Source organism: Sinocyclocheilus rhinocerous, unplaced genomic scaffold, assembly GCF_001515625.1.
Source record: "Sinocyclocheilus rhinocerous isolate Xijiao unplaced genomic scaffold, SAMN03320098_v1.1 scaffold140, whole genome shotgun sequence".
NCBI lineage: Eukaryota > Metazoa > Chordata > Actinopteri > Cypriniformes > Cyprinidae > Sinocyclocheilus > Sinocyclocheilus rhinocerous.
Window position 1 is genome coordinate 3,560,473 of NW_015642053.1, and position 25,807 is coordinate 3,586,279.

At 36.2% G+C, this 25,807-nt stretch overlaps 2 protein-coding genes and 1 pseudogene across 4 annotated transcripts; 2 read left to right on the forward strand and 1 right to left on the reverse strand.

Annotated features, from left to right (window-relative positions):
- Positions 1-7,484: 7,484 nt before the first annotated feature.
- On the forward strand, positions 7,485-8,342 carry LOC107755410 (gamma-crystallin M2-like; annotated as a pseudogene).
- Positions 8,343-8,672: 330 nt separating this feature from the next.
- Positions 8,673-10,090, forward strand: LOC107755411 (beta-crystallin S-1-like). Its single transcript, XM_016572193.1, has 3 exons — positions 8,673-8,713; positions 8,921-9,209; positions 9,555-10,090. Exons 1-3 carry the CDS (start codon positions 8,673-8,675, stop codon positions 9,828-9,830), a joined length of 606 nt encoding a protein of 201 aa, XP_016427679.1. The 3' UTR covers positions 9,831-10,090.
- Positions 10,091-12,502: 2,412 nt separating this feature from the next.
- LOC107755531 (delta-1-pyrroline-5-carboxylate synthase-like) lies at positions 12,503-24,346 on the reverse strand. Of its 3 annotated transcripts, none has more exons than XM_016572370.1 (18): positions 24,217-24,346; positions 23,521-23,630; positions 21,558-21,709; positions 21,255-21,404; positions 20,388-20,492; positions 20,149-20,301; positions 19,583-19,673; positions 18,747-18,871; positions 18,502-18,646; positions 18,325-18,398; positions 18,058-18,157; positions 17,702-17,922; positions 16,309-16,446; positions 15,127-15,322; positions 14,869-14,990; positions 13,752-13,938; positions 13,411-13,506; positions 12,503-13,311 (listed from the first exon to the last, which is right to left on the reverse strand). In XM_016572370.1, the coding sequence occupies exons 2-18, from the start codon at positions 23,609-23,611 to the stop codon at positions 13,115-13,117; spliced, it is 2,343 nt and encodes a 780-aa protein (XP_016427856.1). In that variant the 5' UTR covers positions 23,612-23,630; positions 24,217-24,346; the 3' UTR covers positions 12,503-13,114. The 3 variants fall into 3 exon arrangements, with proteins under 3 accessions (XP_016427856.1, XP_016427855.1, XP_016427854.1); XM_016572369.1 differs by having other exon boundaries at positions 20,143-20,301; XM_016572368.1 differs by having other exon boundaries at positions 20,143-20,301; positions 21,558-21,778.
- Positions 24,347-25,807: the final 1,461 nt, after the last annotated feature.

Here is a 25,807-nt window from a genome sequence, read left to right on the forward strand (position 1 = left end):
CCGTGGAGCACATTTAAAGCTCTGCTGCACTCTAGTGGTGTGAAAGGGAAACGGTTTGAAGTGTTCAAACGATGCCGCAGCAGATTGATGTAACTGATTACATCATTTAAATAATTATTTAGTCATTATGTATTCTTCTTCTAACCTTATAAACTTCATTATGTAATTAGCATTTTTCATTATGTAGTCTAAATTCTCTGCAATCAATCTTACCTTGCATGCCTCGTACAAACACAATAAAAATACAATGACATAAATCAATAATTGGCCAGGTCACAATTAGTAATGATTAATGTAGTAATATTTCAGATTAAAAAATAAAAATATTATATTATACTATACTATACTGCAACAAAAAAACTAAAAGAAAATCAAGTATACTATTTAAAAATGACATGCTCCAGACTTTATTTTTATCATTATTAGTTTTTGTTTGTTGTGTAGTGTATCTTGTTATCACTTTGCCACACTATGTCATTCTAATTTAACCAGACTGAAGACATTTACAGAACAGAGTTTAATCTGTGCACCACGTTTGGGTGTTAAAAAGGGGGTAAACAGTTTCATCAGTACAGTTTCATCATTATCGATATGGGGACGAGCCACACACTCCATTAAGCGTCCTCCTGTGTATTATTAATGTGATGCGTAAGGTTTTTCAAACACTCTTTGAGAGATATGGTGCACCAGCACGAAGGTGAACAAAACATTTCATTTCAAACCACTCAAAAGGAATTTCACACTGCTCTCTATTTTCTTTTATTTCTTCATGCCTTCACTTGCTCCCATATGAATGCCCTATTTTTCTTCAAGCCTTCCGCTGCTCACGAGAACTGCTGCGTCCCTTTGAAATAAACAGTGTTATTTATTGCTGGTTACAAAGCAGAGTGGCTTCTTCCACTACCATCGATTGCATATTTTTATGTACTCATGTGCGGCTATTCTCAGAAACTTAAAAACATAGTCGGTAACGATAATCAACAATGGCACTCTTTCTCAATCAGTTATGGTACTGTAACCATGCAAAAAAGTATATGTGTGTGTATATATATTATACATACACACACACACACACGCACACACACACATATATATATATATATATATAAAGAAAGAAAGAGAGAGAGACATTTCACTCAGAAACTACTAGTGAATTTCACAGTTACAAAGAAAGGTAATAAACACTATATTAAACATGAAATTTTATAGTAGTATTTTCTTGTAAAATGTACTCCAATAATCTGTTTTATTTTCCCCAAAGTTGTAAATAAAGCAGAGGTTTTATGCACGCAATGTATCCAGCATTTGTCAAGAGTTTCTGTAAGGTGGGAATTATTCATTTAATGAATTTTTTATTTTTTAATTTACATTTTTATTACAGATTATATTACAAGCATAACAGCAGTTTGAGTGAAAAGTAACATGAATGTCTTACTTTTGTTTGACAGGAGCACTTGATCTGTATGAACTTCCATATAAATCTGATGGTCATGTTCTTCAGCATGATTTGAAATGATCAATGTCACATATATTGACCTACAAATAGTGCAGAATCTGAAATGTGTGAAATATGTTTTGGAAAGGAATCTCATGCTCAGCCAGGCTGAATTTCTCCAGGTTTTAATTACATTTAGAATCTCAGAGTTTCTGATGTGGCATCTGTGGACTTTTGGTCCCCACTGTACATTCTAATTCTGTCTTGTTATTTAAATCAGAGATAATTTCAAAATATTGTCATTGTTAAAGCTAAGAAACCGAACCAGCTTCTCAGCTACATTAATTTGACCAAGAAAGCAAGCGAAGAGGAGCGATGGCTTAAAGTTGTGATTATCCTGAGTGGGTAGAGTAGCTTGGTTCGGCAGTGATACCTGCTGGGACACAAACGCAGGGCTTCTAAATAAATTGTAAGTGGCCTTGGGCAAAGAGAAGAACTGTCTTTTGATCTCCTTTACGAGTGAACGAAGAGAATTTGCAGGCTGTCAATCAAACTCATAAGTCTTCAGAACAATGGGATGACCTTTATCTATTATTTTTTTTATTTAGTAAAAAATCACACATTTCATTATGACAATGCTCTCTCTCTTTCTCTCAGGTCGAGAGCCGCACGATCAATAATTGATACGGTGTGGTACGGCCGACTTTCCTCTTTTCCTTTGGAGCCCTTGTCACTAACTGTTGTCAGAACACATTTACTTTGATGCCAAATTTGAAGAAGCAAAAAATGGCATCATATGCGATTATATATTTAAGGCTGTAGAAAGGTTGGGGTAGATCGGCAGCTCGGGTGCACCTTTTCCCCGTGTGTTCAAGGCACTCTATTGAAGTTGCGTGTGTTGTTGCCAGCCTCTGCCTTAAACACACGGATGCATTGTAAGGAGATGAAAAGATCTTTTTTTTTTTTTGTCATGTGTCAGTAAACACAGAGACTGTTTTGAGATGAGGGCAGATCACACAAAAGAAACTTACTCTTTAAACTCTGAGCCATGGGACGGTGGGGGAAACGTCACGTGAAAGGGTTGTCTTTACCTGGACTGCTCTGTTTCATCTGAAAAGGAGATGTGAGGAAGACAAACCCAGTAACCCATAATGCATACTCATGTTTGATTTTGGATCTGAGCAGGTTAACCTGGGATAAGTTTAGAAGAATAGCTAAAAGATGAGGACCACCTGAATTAAGTAAAAAAAAAAAAGTGGCCATTAGAATGCATGAGCATAATCAAAGGGTACAACAAGGTTAAAGACCCCCTTAAGGAAAATTTGATTTATTTACTTTTTTCCTGGTCCCAGAATATGACAATAAAATTATAATTATTTTTATTTTTAATAAATTAAATAACAAAAATGTGGTAAATAACGCTGGTAAAAAGCACAATTTCAATGTGATGAATTGTCAAATTCAATATCAATATATTTTTAAATAACATTTAATATAAGTATTATGTATAATAACATTTAAATAAATACCAATTATATATGTTGAAATATCTCAATAGCTACTCAACATTTGAAAAATTATTCCATTATATAAAATTACATCAAAATCAGCTATTTAGTGTTATTTTAATCATAAATATTAAGCAGCAAAACTATTTTTTAACAATGATAATAATAAAATAATATTTCTTGAGCAATAAATCAGCATATTAGAATGAGTTCTGAAATATCAAGTCACATTAAAGTGTAATTTATAACATCACAGGAATATATTATATTTTAAAATATATTAAAATAGAAAAGAGTTATTTTAAATTGTAAAAATATTTAACTGTATTACTGCATTTCATAAATAAATCAAATAAATTCAGCCTGGGTGAGCACGAGATCAATTTCCAAAACATTAAAATAAAAAACATTTCAATTCTTTCATTTTCAAACTTATGCAGTGTTGAATGAATGAATGAATGAATGAATGAATGAATGAATGAATGAACGAACGAACGAATAGCGTATATGTTAGGTGAAATCTGGGGCTAAAGTCATCTTTAAACCTTCTAAGGAAAAGTTTTATAAAACTGCCCAATAGAGTGTAGCGAAGGAGAGAGAGACACAAAACATGTAAACAAAGTATAAACTAAATAATAACCACATCCATTATTTGAATGGCTTCTGAAACGCCCCCTATCCCTCCATTATTCAGTGTATATTCCACCACTATTTCCTCTTTTAATTATCCTCCAAAAGAAAAGATGGAGCACATCAGACACATCTCCACAAAGCCGTCCCTGGCACGCTCTCAGAGTGGCCGGCAAGCATAGGCACCGTCTGGCGCAGCCGATAGCGAGGCTTGTGCGCTGGCAGGGACAGACAGGGCCCGTCTGCAGCTCCGCACAACAACAGGAGGATGATCTCTCAGTCTTCCTCCCCCTCACACACGAGGCTTTGGCTCACCCAGCCACATCACACCGTCTTCAACAGCAGATTAAGGCCCGTTTTTACAAACTCGCAAGGCTAATTGGAGAGAAGCGGCAGCTGTCATTCACTAGGGCAGAGCTTTTGTCCTAGAAACATAAAGTACTTGAAATTACACATTTTCTGTATAAGAACCGGCACCAATGGCTTCTTTAAATACTCATATCTGGGACTGCAAAGTCCACTGGCATATTGTCTTCAACCCTGAAATAATACAAATGAATTATGTTTACTTGGGTGCTGGGTGCTGCCTAATTCTAGATTATACATACAATTCCAATTTAATGCAATTTTTTCAAGAAACTAAGTGTATTTGTTTGCCATTTTGTCTATCAAACATTAAAAGAGTCTTCTTAGCCTTTCCTGTAATGTCACTAAATTAGACCATGTTCTTTTTTGTCAGAGTTTCTAAATCCTTTACGTTTCTAGATGAACTAAAAGAATAGCCAGGTTCATAGCTACTGAACAAAAGTCTGAGACCAAACTGAAAGCAGGGAAATAGTTTTAGGATTTTAGACATGTACAAAAAAAAATAAAAAATAAAAAAAATATATATATATGCAGTGAAAAGGTTTTTGCCCCCTTCCTGTTTTTTTAATTTTTTGCATGTACCTAATAAAGTGGCCGGTGAGTGTATATAGGTCAGGGAATTTTTTGGACCTCATTGTAAATAAATGGAATTAGTGTATTTTGCACATTTGTGACCCTGGACCACAAAACCAGTCTTAAGTAGCACAGGTGTATTTGTAGCAATAGCCAAAAAAACATTGTATGGGTCAAAATTATCGATTTTTCTTTTATGCCAAAAATCATTAGGATATTAAGTAAAGATCATGTTCCATGAAGATATTTTGTAAATTTCCTACCGTAAATATATCAAAACTTCATTTTTGATAAGTAATATGCATTGCTAAGAACTTCATTTGGACAACTTTAAAGGTGATTTTCTCAATATTTAGATTTTTTTTTGCACCCTCAGATTCCAGATTTTAAAATAGTTATATCTTGGCCACATATTGTCCTATCCTAACAAAAAAGCTTATTTATTCAGCTTTCAGGTGATGTATAAATATCAATTTCGAAAAATTTACCCTTATGACTGGTTTTGTGGTCCAGGGTCACATTTGATCACCTCACAATAAAAATAATGATAACACTGTACTGTTGCGTTCGGTCTCTGTCCAAATCAACTCTCTCCATTTCTCTCGCTCTCCTCGTCTCTCTCAAACGGAGAGGCAGCAAAAGATCTTAAGTGTTGGCTTTTTGTTCTCCAGGGGGAACCAAGAGAGAAAGCTTGGGCTTATTTGAAGTATTTCGCCCCGTGTGGGGATGAGATGTCTTGTAGTGCTTTCAAGATTACTATTTGCAAGCCTGTGATGTGAGAGAACCATTCCTGTAGTGTAGAGTACATGTGGTACAGTAATTGCTAACTAAGCCAAGAAAAAAGCTGAGAAGAGGAGGAGAAAGTTAGATTAAAAGACAATTTCTCACAAAAGATATAACACGTGTCAATCATTTATACAATTGGGTCCAAAAAGTCTGAGACCACTAGTGACAATGCTATTTTTATTGTTCTAATTTAATATTTTCCCCCCACAAAATATATACATTACATTGCCAGTCAAAAGTTTGGAATTACTAAGATTTTTGATGTTTTGGAAAAGTCTCTTATGCTTACCGAGGCTGCATTTATTTGATTAATAATACTGTAAAACAGTAAAATTGTGAAATATTATTACAATTTAAAATAACTTTTCTATTTCATCATATTTTAAAATGGAATTTATTCCTGTGAGGAGCTAGGAGCTAAGCTAATTTTTAAACATCCATTATTCCAGCTGATTACACCACATGTATGATAACAACTATTTTTATTGAGCACCAAATCATTACATTAGAATGATTTCTGAAGGATTATGTGACACTGAAGACTGGAGTAATGGCTGCTGAAAAATCACTTTTGACACTTTCGACTGGTAGTGTATTTACAAAATGTTTATTGTACAAATTACAGCACCAGTATAAAATTGAGTGGAAATGTTACATTCAAAAGTTGAAATGAATTTCAGAATTTCTTGAGATATTGGCATGTTGTCCACCTTCTGCTTTAAACCTTTAATTTTGTCTAAAATAAATAAAAAAAATTAGGTAAAATGATCAATGTCATAAATTTGCTTATTAGTTAAATGATCTAGAAATAGAACAGAATCTTAAATATATCTTCTTCATTTAATAATAATTTAATTTTAATCACCCATTTGATGCCATAATGTTTCTTTGTTTTAATTTTTTTAAATCCTAAAACTTTCTGTTTATCACCAGGTTTAAAATAGATTTTCAGTGTGATCTCTGAAGATCAATCTTACATATTTGAGTTCTGACACGTTAATAATATTTGTGACTGTCAGCTCAAGCCATTGACAGATAAAGAAACAAAGCGCTAACTACAACTTCTCTCACTCTCTGAGCTGCGTTTTAAAATGATGCCAGAGTGGCTATCAGAGAACAGTGTGGCTATTGTTTTACAAAAGCTGTCTTTCTCTGGAGTAAAACCGGCAAAAAAACAATACACAAAACAGAGCGTTGCTCCTCATCTTGATGAAAGGAGAGATGTGGAGAGTGAAGCTCAGCCTTGAAAAGAATAGAAACACAAGGCCAACACTCTCTGGCCTTTTGCCTGTCAGCTGAGGGGTTTGCTTACATGCCAGAGTCGACTGTCCTAGAGTTGAAACAACCATCACACAATAACACAAACACAAACACATGAAATGTATGACCCACCTCAACACAGCCTTATGAAGACCTTGCATCAGAGCGACTCTTCAGGCAATGGAAGCAAAAGAAGGCAACATATTGTCGGAGGTTATGTCAACACATTCCAGAACAATCAATAGTGTCAGAATCACTTAGATGAGCGCCTGAAATGCACACGGCAGGAAAAATAGACACCAGATGTACTATAATGTGTGCTGTGATGAAACCACTCTCAAACGCTCTGTGATTAGTATTTAAAAATGAATAATTCAATAAAAATCTCTAGACCAACCGGTTGACAAAATGTCTGTCAAGCTGGTTTGCCTCAATCTAAACAGAATGTGACAGTTGTGTTTCTCTGTAATTGCATATTTGATGATGACATCAAAAAACAAAGCTATAGAGAACAAATTCTGCCATATAGTGATTCCAAAAACCTGTGATGAACGTTTGCTTTATCTGCGGTCTCGACACTGTGTAAAATAGGAGTGCAGTTCACATGAACAAATGGAAGGAAAATGTGAAGAAAACTATTACGTTGTAGGGAAAATTTGGATTTGTAAAAGTTTTCCAAATTAAAGATTGGGCAAATTTCTTTATTAGTTGATAAGTGATTCAGTAGAGATTAGTAGATAAGTAGTGTAACCTAGAAGTAGTACAGAATCTAAAATATTTCTTATTCATTTAATAATAGTTTTTATTTTAATCATCCATTTTGTCATAATGCTTCATAATGTTTTTTTTTAAAGTTATCCTAAATTTTTCTGTTTCATTTTTCATAAAATAAAATAAAATAAGACTTTTATATTATACTAAAACAAATGTACGTCCTGGGCCGTGGGGAGTATCCTAACTTTCACCACTGGATGGGCTTCAACAGTTGTATCAGATCTTGTCAGATGTTCTCCCCAGTAAGTCAATCAAACTGATGGGTTTTATTTCACGCAGTTAGACACCTTTATTTTTTAACGTCAATCAACGTGCCCTTTGAAGTAATTCATATATGCAGGGGAAAAAAACAGGTTCACAGGTCCACCAGGAGATTTAGTTATTTGAAATGGAGCAAGACACACTCCGATGACTGCGCAGCTCATCATAATTCCATTCATCTCTGTTTTTGGCAGCGGAAGAATCATGACACTGTCACTAGAGTTAGTTCGACAAAAATGACTAAACGTCTACTTGAAAATCGTTGAAAGTTGCGCGTTTACAGCAGGAAGTCATGTTCAAAGGCTCAGTCTCAACAGCGACATCAAGAATGTTCAAGGTTTTCTCCCAAACGTTCTGACAGCTGGTCTCTCAAATGTCTCTGCGTTGCCCTGATTATTGATTCCTCTAAAGCCCTAACTGCTGTTTTTCTCCCCACACAACAGTACAGAGGTGCCTACCGCATGAGAATCTACAACAGACCTGAAATGTACGGACACATGATGGAGTTCACAGATGACTGCCCCAATGTCTACAACCGTTTTGGCTACCACAGCATCTACTCCTGTAACTGTATGGAGGGCTACTGCACCCCAATTACAGAGGCCGTCAGTATTTCCTGCGGCCCGGAGAGTACAGAGCCTGCAGCGAATGGGGTTGCATGAATCCCATGATTGGCTCCTTTAGGAGAATGAGGAGCAGTTTAATGTAAACGGTATCTTTTTTATGACCATTAAAGACGTCAAAACTGATTAAAACGGGTCTTTTCTTCATGACACTTTGAATTATTTGGTAGCGTAGGAAACAGAAAGTTTCTTCAGCTTGCCAGTTGTTTTTCAAATAAGAATCCACTGATTCATTGCCCAGTACACATCAAAATAAAGACATGCATGTCAGTTTCAAGCCAAACTCAACTTTATAAATCTGATGTGGTTGAAGAATTCATTTTAGTCTCATTCCAAACCATAAAACAAGCTGATAAAAAAAGAACTGCTTATGTGAGAGGACAATTTCAATGAAATCACTTCATATCCCTGCTTCATATAAGCATTTTATCTTCATTTATGTGTCCCTGCCCGTTCATGGCATTTACATGTAAAGCCCTGAAGCAACTAAAAGCAGAGTTTGCAACTTTTTTGTCAAGCACTGAAAAGTGCAGTGGTGCTGTCTTTGGAGAGAGAGAGAGAGAGAGAGAGAGAGAGAGAAAGCTTGCAAAGACACAAAGGGGGGCACACACTGGCTGATCTACAAAAGAACTACTCAGATTTTCTATATAACTTCTTACAAAAAATCTGACGAAATAAGAAAAAGTGAAACATCAGACTTAAAGTGTACCTGTAATCCTGTATTTTTCTTTCCCTACATCCATCCAACAGATTACTTTCTTTGAAGACAAAAAGTTCCAGGGCCGTCAGTATGAGTGCACTGGAGACTGCGCTGACATGCAGGCCCACTTTTCTCGCTGCAACTCCATCCGAGTAGAAAGTGGAAGCTGGGTGGCCTATGAGAAGCCCAACTACGCTGGATACCAGTACATGCTGTCCAAGGGTGAATACCCTGATTTCCAGCACTGGGCTGGATTTAACGACTGCATTCGCTCCTGCCGCATGGTTCCTCCTGTGAGTCTTTACTGTACAGTCTGTCAGTAGAAGTAGAAAACAGAATTATTTAAAAAGAATCTATTGTGATAGGGAAACATCAGCAAGTTAAGAGTTTAATTATGCTGGTTAGGTCGTGAGAATCTAGCTCATTGAAAATAATGACTGTTCTTTGAATATTTTGTAATTGCCTCTTTTTTCTGTTGTCTTTAAAGTTTGGGATGTTTACTTTGTTTATATGATATGAGAACAAACAGATTTCTCAAACACTCACCTCATCTGCCATTGGTTGGCTGAATAGAGAGTCCCACCCCAAACTCACGCTATATATATATATATATATAACACTGATTACTTCTTCCCCAGTACACTGGAAACTACAGGATGAAGATCTTCGAGCGCTCCGATTTTGGTGGTCAGGCAATGGAGCTGAATGAAGATTGCCCTGATCTACGTCAGCGATTCCACAACGGAGACATCTCTTCAGTCAATGTCATGGAAGGCTACTGGATCCTCCACGAGCACCCCAACTATACTGGTCGCCAGTTCTTCCTGCGCCCTGGTGAATACAGGAGGTACAACGAGTGGGGCAGTCCAAGCCCTTTAATGGGCTCCCTGCGACGTGTGACTGACCCCAACTGAAGATCCAAATCACACAACCACCTCTCCCAATGTCTCAACAGCAATGCCTGTCCATGCAGCGACTACATCTGGGCCTGTGGATCTGTCATGCTGAATGTATTTGTGATGCTTGCTTTATTCTGGCACAAGTGCCATTTAGCCTCACTTAATTAGGGCTATTTGTGTCTTTTAGCACTGTTGACTGAGAAAACTGTATTTTATCAGCACCTTTCCCTTCCCAACTACAACTGGAAATAAAGGAAAATTTGATTAAAATCAAACAAATGACATTTGTACAGTATGAATGCCATACAACGACAGTATCTGCACGTTTTATGAAGAATTTAAATCTTTAAAACCTTTTTGAGCCCAGTTAAAGAAAATTAAGGGGAACACAATTCGCCAATATAGAGCAGATATTGAGTTGTATTAGCAGCACATCAATTTTTTTTTAAACCAAAAAATAGCTCAACTAGAATATGTAAATAACTTTTACGGTAACTTCTGATTACACTGCACAAAAGTGGTGCTTTTCCTCAATATTTTTGTCTTGTTTTCAAATGCAAATGTCTAAAAATTCTTTAATCATCATAGATGCAATGACATAAGTCTTGTTTTCTGAAAAATGTAAATTTGTGATTAAAAAAGGAAAAATATCTGTCAATGGGCTTAGAAAAATCAACATTATTCATAGGTAAAAGAAGTTTCATACACCATTTCCAACATATTTGTTCTTGTTTTAAGCATAAACTCACTTAATATTGTATATATATAAAAAGCTTCCCATCTTCATTTTGTATCTGAAGCAAAAGTATCTTAAATTTAGGATGTTTAGATTGGAAAACAATCTTTATATTGGAAAACAAGACAAAAAAATACTGACAAAGATCAGTTCATGCAACATCTAATGCCATGATTTTCTGAATTTATTTGTTGTAAATAGGGCAAACTAAGACTTTTTAAGACCCTTTTAAAACCCACAGAAATCTTGAATGAATGAAACATGTCAAAATGTTGTTGCATGCAGGATACGTCCATCGGCTTGATCGTACATGACGTCATCTCATGCCTGAGAGACAAAAGAAAATTATTAAGCAAACCGCTTGTTCTTTTTAAACTTAGTTATTAAAGAACAAAAAAAGGGGTATCTGAGGATGGTAGAGCAGAAGACTTTTATAAGATCACATGATGTCTTGTAGACGCTTTGGGCCCTTGAAAGAGGCCCCATATTAGCAGCACATCATAGGGCAACGCAGACTCAAAGAGGAAAAGTCAAAGTGGCCTGGTCTTAGCCCCGAGCATGCGGCTCTCTCAGAACACAAAACAAAACCAAGTCCATATCTCAGCTCATGTATTTTTCATAAGGTATGGATACCGAGCTCTTTCAGAGATAAATATCAATTATTGAAACTGTTAATTAGAAGCCCATGATTGGCAAAGATACAAATGAATAAATAACTTTGACGATTAATTATTGATTTGAAAAAATTAAGCTCTGCAGGGAGCACATTTGAGTCTCTAAAGATCAAGGAAGCACAAGAAATATGAGTTTTCGCCTCAAGTAATGTTCAATTAAAGCTGTACTGACTGTGAAAGTCCGATGGCTTGCCATGAGACCGGTTCTTTTAAATTTCACATCCATATTCCTTAAACTGTCAGACGTGTGAAATATTGCGTGCAGGTTGATTAGTACATTAGTACATTAGGTACATTAGTTACAAATCAAGAATTATTTAGCAGTCATAATTTGAACATAAAACTGCACTGACAAAATACATCCAAAAGTAAAGTTTTAGGGTCTATGACTGCACCTGTATTTCCGTCTCCTGATTTGGCAGTAACATTCTCCTCATTTGAGCATTTTTTTAACCTCTTTCATCCAAACAATCATTGATCACAGATCTTACGCAGTAAAGTTGGAACACAATAACAGATGAATGAGACTTTGTTTCTCTTCATCTCTGGATCTTTTTAGTTTCTGATGAAGGCTCATTGAGCGTAAACCGCACATTTTGGAGAATAAAAAGAAGGTGTGAGTCAAAAGGCACTGGCACTTTAATGGCAAGCCTCAGTCTTCTCGCAGCCTCTTCTTTCCTAATAGCAACATAATTAATCCTCTGTAGTATTGTTTTCACTCTTCCATGTCCCACGTAGTGTTGGCAGGTCTCTCTCTCCCTACAGAACAGCCTCTTGATGTTTTCCACACTGAACTGTACTTAAGAAAGATTATTAATCAAGTTCAAAATAGCCCCAATACTTGTCGGTTTCCTCCCTAAATCCTTCTCCAAACATCTTTCAGGTACAAATTCAACTTTCAGGTATCCTGAAGCATTTCGAAAGTACAAAAAAAGAAATTTATTCTACATACAAAAATTGTGAACATCTTCAGAATACTTTTCATACTATTAAGCATCACTATTTTGTTGAGCATTACAGCACTTTAAAGTACAGGTAACGAGGTCTTTTTGAAGCAGTTCAGGACAAAAGCTGCCCGTCCCGGGTGAATTTTACAGCAATAACACAGAATTGTCTACAGGTCTGCACATTATTCATGATTAAAAAAATGCAAAATGAGAGAGGTAATGCACAGGAAAACTGCTTTTCAGTTTTCTTTTCAATAAAAGCAACTTATACAGAGAGCAGCTTGAAAATACTAGTTTTCTTATGCTGTACTGTATATGACTAGCACTATGGCAAATGAAAAATATTTTATTTTTCAGTTAATAATAAAAAAATTTTATGTGATGTTGTATATGGCAAGCACTATGCCACATAAAAATTATTTTTCCCCATTAAAGCTGAAGTTATGTGTACACAATATGCTTTCATATTTCATAATATGCATTTCAGAATTCCTATTGCATTTTCCACACAATAAATATTACAACATGGGCAATTTGGGAGGCCTCTTTTCATTCACTCCATACTGGAATGAAGCTGTCATCACACTGCCAAGATCAGTAATATGTTTTTCTACTAAAAAGAACATAATACAATGCACAAATGACAAAAACAATCAGATGGACCACAGCTATAAGCAAAATTCCTTCTTGTCTCTGTGGTTATACAGTAAGTTCAACTGGGTCTTTCTGAGAACAAGACACACTTGACTAAAATGTGTGTATTTGGAAAAATTTTAATGTATGAGCTCACTAAACAGCTCTCGATCCACAGATGATTTTCCTTGTATTCACACTTACTCCAAATACACTGCCTGATGGGAGTCTTGAAATAGGTTTTAAGTGGGTGAGCTTTTATTTAAGATGTATTAGATTCTTGACTGTAGATGCTTTTACTTCACGACTCTAGCTGGTGGTTTTTCGTCCAGGAAGAACCCGTGCCACCGGAAGATTCTCGTGCAGATACGTCATGCTGCCCTGCTCAGAGAAATCTGCAGCTGTGTGGCCCTCGCCCCGTAAGACCCATTTGGTAGTGAGAAGCCCTTCCAACCCCACAGGCCCACGGGCATGAATACGGGCCGTGCTGATGCCAACCTCCGCGCCTACAAAGCACCACAGGGTCATTATGAGATTAAAAGGGAAAAATTAAAATACGTTTGTGGGTGGGAAAAAAAGAAAAAAAAAAAGAAAAAGACACCTACCGAGACCAAAACGATATCCGTCAGCGAACCGTGAGCTGGCGTTCCAAAAGACACAGGCACTATCTAATTGCTGAAGGAACTGCTCTGCTGTGTCCTCTACACAGAGTATGTGAAAGATAAAGATAATTAATTAAATAAATGCAATAAATAACTAAAATAATAAATAAATAAATAAATTGTTTGAAAGCGATATCAATCTTCCCACTAGATGGCACTACAGCACTGCTTTTTGTGTTCACAATAGTTAATTTGTTCACTAGAACACAGCTTGCAACTAATGTTAACCCAAATTGCCTATATTTATGATACATGATTATCCACCACTTTTAGGGCAGTCTTACCATTTTCAGTGACAATAACATCAGTGTGGGAACTGCCGTATTTATGAATGTGATCAACAGCCTCCTGCATACTGTCCACAACCTCGATACAGCACTCCAGATCCCCGTACTCAGTGCGCAGAGACTTCACCTCTGACGGACTAAAGGTCAGGTAAGATGCAAACTTGGGGCCGGCGTGGATCTTCACCTACATAGGTCAAATCACCAATAATTTTAAGAAGGTGCAGTTACAAAAATAGACTATCATTTTTGAATATGCAGAAGTATATGGGAAAAAAAGAAAAAAGTAACAGTGAGATACAATTAAGATGTACACTACTCTAGTAGTTCAAGTGTTTTTTTGTTTTTTTTTAAAGAAATTAATACTTTTAAGCAAGGATGCATTAAATGTATCAAAAGTGAGTGTAAACAAATTTATTATTTACAAAATATTTTAATTCAAATAAATGCTGTTGAACAACTTTTTATTAATCTAAGAATCCTGAAATAAAATTTCATCAGTTTTTGCATCATGTATCCACAAAAATATTAAGCAGCTCAACTTCTTTTACATTTATAATAAAAAAATATTTTCTGGAGCATCAAATGAGCATATTAGAATAAGCTCTGAAATATCATGTGACATTGAAGACTGGAGTAATGGCTGCTGAAAATTCAGCTTCGCCATCACATGAATTTTATCAATATTAATTAATTTTCACATTTTAAAATATATTAAAATAGAAAATTAACTTTAAATCAGAATAATTTCATATTATTACTGTTTTACTTTATTTTTTATTTAAATAGATACAGCCCTGGTGAGAAAGAGACTTCTTTCAAAAACATTTTTAATAATCTTCGACCCCAAACTTTTGAACTATAGTATACAGTTGCATTTACATTTTTTTATTTTGTTTTACCCTGAGGCAGAAAGCAGCTTCAGCAGAAACACTATATTATTTTTTCTAGACCAAAGACAGATTTGGTTATAGTCCTCAGAGTGTAAGCCTAAATAAGTATGAATGACATACTGTGCATATACAGGTGCATCTCAATAAATTAGAATGTCATGAAGAAGTTCATTTATTTCAGTAATTCAACTCAAATTGTGAAACTCGTGTATTAAATACCTTACATGTTCTGTCCTCAGCATGTCGATGAGCTGATCAAACAATGGGGTTCTGAGAAGTTCTCGATGCACCAGCAGGGTTTCCATGGCATTACAGGCTGCAGGGTAGTCGCATTTGGAGTCTCGGACTAGAGAGATAAAACATAAGCAGTGTAATTTAACCCATTATAAACCACAATATCAAATGGTTGTTTATGGAGTACACCTATGTGGAAATAAAAAACAACAATATCTACACTCATAAATCTTCACTGGCAGTCTTACTGATCTTGATGGCTTTGTCAACACTGGCCTCATGGTCCACATAAACATGGCAGATCCCCTCACTATGGCCAAGAACAGGGATGCCCTTCGCCGCACGCTGAATATCTCTGACTAGCTGAGAGGAGCCACGAGGAATGATCAGATCAATCATCTTCTCCAGACGGCACAGATCCTCCACCTCTTCACGTGTGCTCACCTGCCACATATTACATCTGTTAAATGACTACATATACACGCACTCCCAAACAAAAATTTGGCCTTCTGTAGCGAATCGATGCATTTTTGTAAGAAAAATATCCACGTCATTCCCCCGGAACTGCTTCTGTGTACAACTGTTGGCGCAAGCTACATTAAAGTGATTATTACGTTTTGAATATGGATATTTTTCTTACAAAAACGCATCAATTCGCTACAGAAGGCCTTTGTTCACCCCCCGGAGCCGTGTGAGACACTTTTTTTTTTATGGATGGGCGATTTTTATTTAAGTTATTTTGGACTGAAGCAATGCAACACCCGCTGAGTGGCATTAAACAGCTTGAAAGATCAAAGACAATTTTTAATATAACTCCGACTGGATTCGTCTGAAAGAAGAAAGTCATATACACCTAGGATGCCTCGGGAGTGAGTAAAATGCAGCCTAATAAAGGTGCTGTATGTAGGATTGACAACTAGTGGTTTAACTAGGTATTGCAGTCCAAATTCAAAATATTGGAGAGGGTTTTTTCACCCGGCCCCTCCTCCTCAGACTTGATGCACACACAGGTTGCCAGATTGACGACACCAACAGGAATGAGCGCACATGAAGATGAATGAAATACGCTGTATTTTCTGGCAACCCGGGGTGCCGAAATACAATTGGGTAAACTGGCAGTGGGCAGGTTACACAGACCAAAACAAAGACAGACATTCTGTCCTGGAACGCACATTTTCAAAGGATAATAACTGACTGTAGCATTGTTTTTCAGATAAACAAGTATGTTAACTTAGCATGTTTCTTAAATATCTGCAAACATATTATGGTATTTTTATGCTTTAGTAGAGTCAAAAACTTACATACTGCACCTTTAAAATAGAAAACAGTTATTTTAAATTGTAATAATACTTCACAATATTGCTATTTTTACTGTAGTTCTAATCAAATAAATGCAGCCTTGGCAAGCTTGGTGCAAATATGTAATTTACCAGCTGGATGGCGTCTTTGACTCCATGGATGGACAAAGCCTCCTGGGCAAGTTCATGCAGGATGCGATTCGTGTTGGCCGCCTCTTTGCCACCTTTCAACAAAAGCGCATTTCCACTGGCAATGGCTAAAGCAGAAACCTGATGGGAATAAAAAGTAAAAAATGTAGACATTTAGCAGATGTTTACACAAAGAGACTTAAATTACACACACACACACACACACACACACACATTTGAATCTACAACCTTTCTGTTTACAGCCCAGGGGCCGGTTGCACCAGCTGGACGTACACCTGGTTGTAAGACTAGGCTGGACGTAAAATGTGCTTTAAGTCGTGCGTAGAATTTATACCCGTTGCACCATCTCGGCGTAGTGCTACGTCTGAGACTAAATCTTACGCCTAGTCAGAGGTAGGTGTAAAGTGAAAAGTCATGATTTATGATTAGTTTTTATGATTCATGTCTCTTAGTTAATTATTACTGCAGATGTGAACTGTAATGTTTATGGTCTTTTCGGGCAGGATAAGCGATATCAATCGCGAAGCTCAGTGTAGACTATAGCCTACCACATGCCGACAGTAATTGAATACAAAATATATTTCTGTACAGCATGCAATAATTATGCAGTAAAATATTACATATGAACTGGGATTATTAAAAGAAACTTAACCATTTGACATCTTGCTTGGAAGGACAGTGTAAATGCTTCACATCAGCTTTCAAATTCTTTCAAAGTCAATTTTATCACAAAATACAAACTATAAACGTGTTTTTTTTTCAGCCACAGAGAGATGCCAGTAAAACACAAAATGTCACGTAAAGTCACATTTACCTCAGGAAAGTACATTCAGTACATAAACTTGATAGTCAGCAATAAAAAATAACTCTAGAGAGAAGCATTGTATTACATACTTAACCTTGATGAAATCTGTCATGGGAATGCAGGGAGACTTCAGATATAAAAACGCGGACTTGTTAGGAAATGTTTACTCAATGAAATCATGGCACGGTGGCTTCACTTGTTATAATGTCTTGAGCAATTCAGTTCTATGGGCCTATTAGTAGTTGGTGAACGTCGTCTCAGCTATATCTATAACTGCGGGAGAATGTGTCAGCGGGGGCGCACATTGTCTACACCGGGCGTAGTTGCGCCTGATCATAGTTTTAGTTGGTGCAACAGGTGTAAATATTTATCGTAAAGCTGGACGTTGCAAAGCCCAGCGTAGGGCTTACACCCAGCTTTTTTACGTCTAGCTGGTGCAACCGGCCCCAGATCTTTAACCACCACCCACTGGCCCAAACATAAACATGCTCACATACAGGAAAACTAAAACAATGACCCAAAAGTTACACCATTTATGTACAGTAGATGCATGCATTTTGTGCACCTGACCTGAGGAAGGCAGTCTGGTCGTGACTCAAAGATGACCAGCAGTACTCCTATGGGGACAGTGATCTGCTCCAGCTCCAGGTTGTTTGCCACACGAGTCCTGCGCAGAACCCTGCCAACGCTGTCCTGAGAGGATACTGCGATCTGACGCAGGCCAATGGATAGACTGTTCAGTTTAGATGATGATAAACTGAGTCGCTTCACCATGGCCGGAGACAGACGACCTGTAACATAACGGATTGAGATTGAGTGCACCAAAAAAAAAAAAAAAACAACCCCTTTGTGATACACCGCTTCAGTGGGGGAAAAAATGGTCTGGTTTGCACATGGTCTAGAGAGTAGCAATTACTTCCTGTTACCTGTGCTGACAGCATGCTCCATGTCCTTTTTGTTAGCAGATAAGATTTGGTCTTTCCTCTCAGTAAGGAGATCAGCCAATGCGCAGATGATGTCACTTCTCTGTGGACAAACAGATTGACATGACACAGATGCTGTCTATAGATGTTAAGATGAACATAACCCAGAATATTCCTTTTTTTAATCTAACGATTCTACCGTTTCTGGTAAAATATGCCCAAATGATTCCAGAGAGTCATTTAAAATAGTAGTTTAAAAGTTCAGCTAACCTGCTCTGGTTCAAAGGAAGCAAGAGTCCTGCCAGCAGAGCGAGCCATTTCTGTCTGCTGCTCGACCGTGGGACCTGTGGATGAAGAAAAGTGGCATCTGAGGTCTTTCAACAAACAGAGATAAATGAATCACATTAGAAAAAAAAAACTGAATCAGTAGAGCATGTGGTAACTCACCAGCTGGCTTGACCTCTGAGAAGAAGGTTCCTACTTTCTTGCCCTCAACAATGTCAGTGATCACATGACCTGTGACTTTGGGGTGTGTACCGTTAGCAATGACAACAGACGTCCCACCTTGGAGAGCCCAAAGAGCAGCTTTAACCTGAAGTTTATTAAACACAGACTGTCAGTTTTAGTTATTGATCCTAACAAAAGCTATATAGTGCGTGTGTATATATCAGATATTCTTTCTCTAATCACACCTTAGCTTCCATTCCTCCAATGCCAACCCTGGACTTTGTGCCGTAGGTTATGGAATGCTGGTCCCCAGGGTAAAATGTGTCCAGGAACTTGGCATCGTCTGACCCTGGTGGGCTGTCGTAAAGGCCTGGAAAGTGTGATAAAGGCAAGTAAAATGGTTGAGTATAATTATTATTTTACTCAAATATTAAAAGCATGTCATTATTTACTATGGAAAGCTTTAGACTGCATCTAACTGCATTAAAAAGAGTGACAATCTTAGTCTTTAAACTTTTCCTTTAGTTATATTTAGTCATATGTAGTTTTAGATTAGTCATATAGTTAAAAATATAATTTTTATAATACTATAAAATAAAATAATAATTAGTATTATTATAGTGTGCAAAAACATAACCATGATACATTTATCTGCATTTATTTGAAATAGAAATATTTTGTAACATTATGAATGCCTTTACTGATGTCTTCACTTTTGATCAATTTAATGCTTCCTTGTGGAATAAAAAAAAAAGTAAATTTCTTTCAAAAAAAGACATTGCTTTAAAAGAAAGTGTGTAAAATATAAATGATGACAATAATAATGATAATAATAATAATTCTGTACTAACTACTACAAAAACTAAAATTGATGGTTTTAAATGCTACAATAAAATGTAGGCATCACAATATCTTAATGCACAATATCCTCACTATTAAATGTTACTAAATACTTTAAATGTAAAAAAAAAAAAAAGTAAATATACAATACACAGATAAATTAAAAATACATACCAGCCAATAAAATAAGATATGGTACTGATGTATTCACTGATTAACATTCAAAACTGAAACCTCTCACCTTCTACATCAGAGAGAGCGATGAGAAGATCTGCCCTCATCTCCACGGCAAGCCGCGCTGCAAGACTATCGTTATCCTTGATACTGATAACCTGCAGTATAAAAAAGAGAAAAGAGTCTCAAAAGAGACTCAAACTAGAGAAAGCGGCCCTTGTCTTTTAAAACCCACAAAGGCAGACATCACCACTATATTTCATGCTCCCATGAGCATTTATCTCCAAACTATGGCATTAAAATGGGTGTGATGAACAATGACATGAAAAGGCAGAATTCCACATGAAACCACATTTGAAGCCACAGCGAGTGCATGACAGAGCAAGCGTAGATGAGCCCAGAGAGTAAACGACAGTACTGTGAATGAGGTAATGTTAATTTTTTTCCAGTTTCTACGGGAATGGAAAAAAGCCTTAGGCTGCAACAGTGCAGGAGACAAAGATAAAGCCTCTGCATTGCTTTGACTCCCAGCATGCATCTGTAAATGCCCCTCCCAGCATGCAGTTCCAAAAGGAAGAGGATGGGTGGCAAGGTTGCTGGGCAGACTCTCTCTCTCCCAATACCCACATTTACCCCCTGTAGGTCACTGTTGGGTTCTGGGGGAGGCACCACAGCGTCGTTGGTGTTGATGATGGGCACGATGTTCATACGCAGCAGCTCATGCAGAGTGCTTTTCAAGTTCCGTCTTTTCTGGTCGTCGTGGAAGTCCAGGTTTGTTACCAGGATCTGAAGCAACAAATTAAAAAAAATTAAAATATGATTAAGAGTGCATTTTGTAGCTTCACCATGCATATGTTAGTGTCTGTGTGTACCTGGGCAGTACAGGTGCTGTATTGAGTGAACATAGCTTCATACAGAGCCATAAGTCCACTTTGTCCCGCAGCGGCACATGCTCTCGCCTCTAGAACTGGCAGTGACTGACAAAGGAAACACATCCAACTTCAGCTTCTTAACTTTTTAAAGATAAAAGATTAGTTTACTCAGCTGAAACATGCTTGGTTGCTGCACAGGAACCAATGAGGTTTGTTTCTCAAATGTCAAGCAAATACAGTAGCTTCTGTTCACCATATTTGATGTGCTCTATGTATGTGCTTTGATCAATGTTTATATGTGAATTAAAGCCTATATTAATTCTGTTCATAAAAAGTGATTGATAAACAGGTGTGACGTGCATTCTTTTTGGCTCATTAAAAATTAATCTTGCTGCCGTGTTCTGGATTAATTGTAAAGGTTTGATAGAACTGGCTTATTGGGAGATATAGAGTGACAACTCATATTTATATACATTTTATGTAAGTAGTCTGTTATACCGTTATAAAGATAATGGTAAACTGTTCCATATTCAAAAATCATTAATCAGTTGCGGTGTCCAGACAGGTTAATTTAATTACTTTTTTTTTTTTTTTTTTACCATTATTTAATATTTTAGGCTGTAAAGGGTTAATAAACCTTTTGCAATTTTGGGTGAATGAACTTTTAATGGAGGGACAGAAATCTCTTATTTCACTGAAAATGAATGAATGAAAGTCTTATGGGTTTGAAATGACATGAGGGTGAGTAATAGATGACAGAATTTTCATTTTTGTATTAACTATCCCTTTAATGTAATATTATATTTTTGTTTAATCCATTTTTATATTTAAACCAAAAATACTGTTAACAAATGTATATGTCCTCACCATATCTTTGAGCTGATTCTGGCCTGAGTGGAGGGCTTGTCTGACACTCTGTGAGAGAAGAATTTCGTGCCTCAGCCTTTGTTTTCCAAATGCTACAGCACCACTGGTCACAATCATCATCTCTCTGCCCTGATTCTGAAGCATGGCCACCTTAAACAATCAAAATGCATAAATAAAGAGCTATAATGTGCCATCAATTAAATATTCTAAACAAATTTGCTACAATAATTTTTTTACAGCACCACGATTTGTTAGTACAACATTTTATTTATGTGCAAATCGTTAAGCTTTTATCTTCTTTACCTGTTCTACAATTGAAGCAAGTCGGCCCAAAGCGAGGCCGCACTCGTCGCCGCGGGTTACAACAGCACTCCCCAACTTGACGACGATTCTCTTGGCCTGGCGCAGATCACTGCGGTGGGCAAATGACTTACCGTGAGCCCGTGCCAATGGCACTGTAAAAAAAGGCACGTTATTCCACTGACGCACAGCATGGAGTGTGAGAAATGGGGAGGAAGTGGGATCTGCATGAAGAGAGAGAGCCGGGAAAGCACCCAATGAGGAGCATGCCATGCAGGAAAGCCAGTGAGTGATGGATAAATGGACTGTGTTAGTGTGCATTGATTGTATCACCGATGAACATTAGGATAATGAGAAGAGGATGGATATGAGGGGAAATGGTAAAAGATAAGCAGAGAAAACAGGAAGTACGAAGAGCATGTCCATAATGTAACAAACGGCATTGTATACAATGAATATACAGTAATTAGCTCTGTGACAAATTGCTTCCATTCTTCTCTTGTACAGTAAGTCTCTTTGAATATGCATAAATGTAAATGTAATTGTAAACAAATTAACCCTAAGCTACTCCCCACAAAATTCATCAATGCATGTTTTTTATAATCTATCATTTAAAATGGAATAACTTCATGTGCTTCTTTTCTACTGATGTAACCAAAGCCACATGGGCAGGAAAAAAATTAATAAATAATATCATCACAGTCCAACTTTCATGATTCAATCACCTTCTAATTGAAGTCTATTCTAACTTTTTATTTTGTAATTACAAATATCATCATAATGTTTAAAAGATTATTATAAAAATATTAACATAAAATATCATTATAGTTTATAAAAACATCACTATAGATGTGTATTTAGTAGGGATGCACCGATACCACTTTTTCCAGTACTCGCCGATACCGATACTTTTATTTTTGGTACTTGCCGATACCGAGTACCGATACCAATATTTTTATTGCATTTGTAAATTTTTTAAATATTGGGTACAGAAACCAAAAGAGTATGTATAATGTTAGTTGGTTAACTTCATTTATCAAATAGATACAGTCAAACCAAAATTTATTCAGAGTATTTAGTGAAATACATAACATTTCTGGCATATAGCAGTAAGATGATAATTATTTTCATGTAATGGCCGATAATAATACGAACAATAAAATGTCTAAACTAAATTTGATTGTTTTAAATACTAAAAGTGTACAGTAATGTACAGTATGACAATGTGTCTTTTTTTAGTCATTTAAGACATTTAACATTTAAGGGTGTCATTAAATGCTTTAAATGACCAGTAACTTTTAATGTTTTGAGTAAAAACAGTGAATCTGAAATCTCACCCACTACATAAGAGGGAGTAATGCATAAATGTAAACAAATTAATTTTATGCTGGTGTCTATGGGATTGTAGAAAATTCAAAGCAATTGATTTAAAGAAAATATTAAATTAATATTGATTATATTTACTTATAAAATATCACTGGTCTTATTATACAAAATGTCAGTGCAGTCAAAAAAGTGATCTGTAAAAGCAAACAAATGAAGTGAAATGAAATCTGGGACAAGTCATTCACAAAGCTGTGAGCTTATGAAGTTCAGCGCACCCCAAACCCCCGCCACATTCTTTATGAAAGAAAATAACACAGTAAAAGGTGCCACATCAGCAAAGCCAGACAGCACACCCAAACGCTGACAGGACAGAACTCAAAGAGGAGCACAGACCCAGTGAATGAGAGAGACAGACATGCTGTAAATTAAGAGCAAGCGTCATGAATGGAAACAACTAATTGCATCTACATATTTAAAGATCTGTCTCCGACTGATTTTAATAAATAAGAAACAAGGATATACTGAACAGTATCCATTCTGATATAGATCAGTTTCACAATCCATAAACTTTTCTTTATAGTACCCTGCATATTTTTCTTTCTTTCACGATGTATGTGATACAACGTACAGAAATACTTACTTTTGCCTTGTGAAGCAGCTCTTTTGAATGTTTGCAGAGCATTTGGTCTTGCTAAAAGCTGAGAACAGGAGAACATCTTCTGGAGATACATGGCGACCTGATTTGTACAACTGAAATATAAATCATATATTTATATCAAAACACAGTTGATCAAATCAATTTAGTTAACGTATATCTTTCAGGCTAGTTCCCGACATAAATAAATTATGTAAGATATTATGTGAGATCATACATGATCAAAGTTTATTTAACTTAGTGTACATGTAAACAAAAGCTAAATCTACAACCAACTGACCTACATTCAACAAGTCAAGTGCATCACTGTGCTAAACGTAAGAAAAAAATAGTTGCCAGAGTTGGATGCTTTTATTACTTGAATACATTTAATAATGAGTAGGGATTATTTATATTGTATAAGATCTAAATGCATGCTGTGCGTAATAATATTTAGCAATAGGCTAACGTTACTTAAAAACGGGGTTCAAGAAACCAACACTTACCACAGCACCATAACAAATAATAACGAATTAACAAATCAATACTAACAGCCATTAAAGAAAAACACTTCTTTTCTCTGTAAACTTCCTTTAGAAACACGTTGGCTGATGCAAGAAGGAAGATTAAATGGCCCAGCGTGACATTTCTAATGCAAAACAAATGTGTAAAGCGGTATCATGTAAATGTCATTCTACATACCTTAATCTACAAAATAAATGTGATTTATTAAGCTCAAGTTCGCCGCCGCTGCTCTTCAGTGCCACCTCAACTCTTGGCAGCTGCTCTCATGGATTCAGCCATGTTGACGTTCATCCACGTAGTTACGCAACGGGCGTACGCACTGATAGTTTTACGCTGATTACCGTTACGATTCACAAACATATTTACGCTCGACTCCGCTTGGGTCACCTACGCAATCTACGCAAAATAGTTGTTTTGTTATTGTTGTTGTTAATAATAAAACAATTAAAAACGGCATTAAAGTTCAGAATATGTATTATGTAGTATTTTTTTCGGTGTCGATATAGTTGTTTTATAGGTCATTTGAATCTCAGCCTCCAGCACTAGAGGGCGGTGTGTAAACTTATCTGTGACGGGTCATCTGCATTCCAAGAACAGAACATAGCCAATGGACCATTCTGATGTTTTGCATAGTTTTCTAAGGTCTTTGTAAAGGCCATTGTAAAGTCATCAGTCTAAATAGAATACAGTTTATGAGCACCAGGTAGCCTATCTACAAGAATGTTTTGTCTTGTTCATTAAAACCGGTTATTAGGCCTACTTATTTTCGGACACTGTAGGTTATCTCTGTTATGCAATTAACAGCTCTTAAACTTATTAAATATTAATTTTGTAGACTTTATGCTGTGGTCAAGCTTTGGCACTTAAACTTTATTAGGCTATAGCTTAATTGTTTATGTACATAGCAAGAAAATGAACAGCATATAAATAAATGCGAGTTAGTGAGAGTTAGGTTATCTTACATTAACATATAATTTTGGATTTTTTTAATCTTTTGAAATTTTTATAACAATTTCTGTAATTGTATCAAATAGTAGGCTATGCAATGTTTTAAAGTAAGATGTCTACTAAAACCACAATCACTCAAAACATTTTTACAGAATTAATTAGGTAAATCCAGTGCTAAAATTAATATTAGACTATAGGATGCAAAGTGATATATCATATATGCAACATATTTTAGAAGTTAGTGCAGCATCCAGGGACATGGCAAAAAACACCCCCTCAAACCAGTTTTGTGATCTCAATGCATATTGCAATTAAATAAATCTACCTTGATTTCCATATTTAATAATTGTGTGTTTGAGACATATGACAATGCTACAATAATGATATGAACACATGAAAAAGTACTGCACAACAGCATTGACCCATACAACCTTATCTAATCTATTCATGATGTTTCATGACTCTGCAAACAATTTAAAAGAGCACGTCATCAACAAGGACACCTTAAACAACACAACCCAGATGTTCAGACAGGTTTTTATTCATGTTCCACATTCCACAGTCTCTTAGTTAAAAGCTCTGAACCCATGACTAAATCAAAGACAAGTCCCAGAGTGTTTTTGGCATCAATAGTAGGAAAAACCTGGCACGTCTCATGTGTTTATCTGTTTAGACAAATCATTTATCTTCTGCTATGGAGACCTGATCTGACAGGAGGCAAGAAATATTATGGTCCTTTTTTTCATTCATATAATGCAGTTTATAATATAAAAGTGAATAAATGGTTCACTTTGTAAAGTGGGGAATGATAGTGGGGCAT

What these genes read in the sequence shown, in the direction of transcription:
- LOC107755411 (XM_016572193.1), top strand. Translation starts at nt 8,673, where the DNA reads ATGGCATTTACATGTAAAGCCCTGAAGCAACTAAAAGCAGA. An exon ending in CTGAAGCAACTAAAAGCAGA is followed by an intron (nt 8,714 to 8,920) that starts GTTTGCAACTTT and finishes TCAGACTTAAAG; the next exon opens with TGTACCTGTAATCCTGTATT. An exon ending in CCTGCCGCATGGTTCCTCCT is followed by an intron (nt 9,210 to 9,554) that starts GTGAGTCTTTAC and finishes CTTCTTCCCCAG; the next exon opens with TACACTGGAAACTACAGGAT.
- LOC107755531 (XM_016572368.1), bottom strand. Translation starts at nt 23,611, where the DNA reads ATGTATCTCCAGAAGATGTTCTCCTGTTCTCAGCTTTTAGCAAGACCA. An exon ending in GTGACCTACAGGGGGTAAAT is followed by an intron (nt 19,674 to 20,142) that starts GTGGGTATTGGG and finishes TTTATACTGCAG; the next exon opens with GTTATCAGTATCAAGGATAA. An exon ending in CTTCCTTTGAACCAGAGCAG is followed by an intron (nt 18,158 to 18,324) that starts GTTAGCTGAACT and finishes GTTTGTCCACAG; the next exon opens with AGAAGTGACATCATCTGCGC.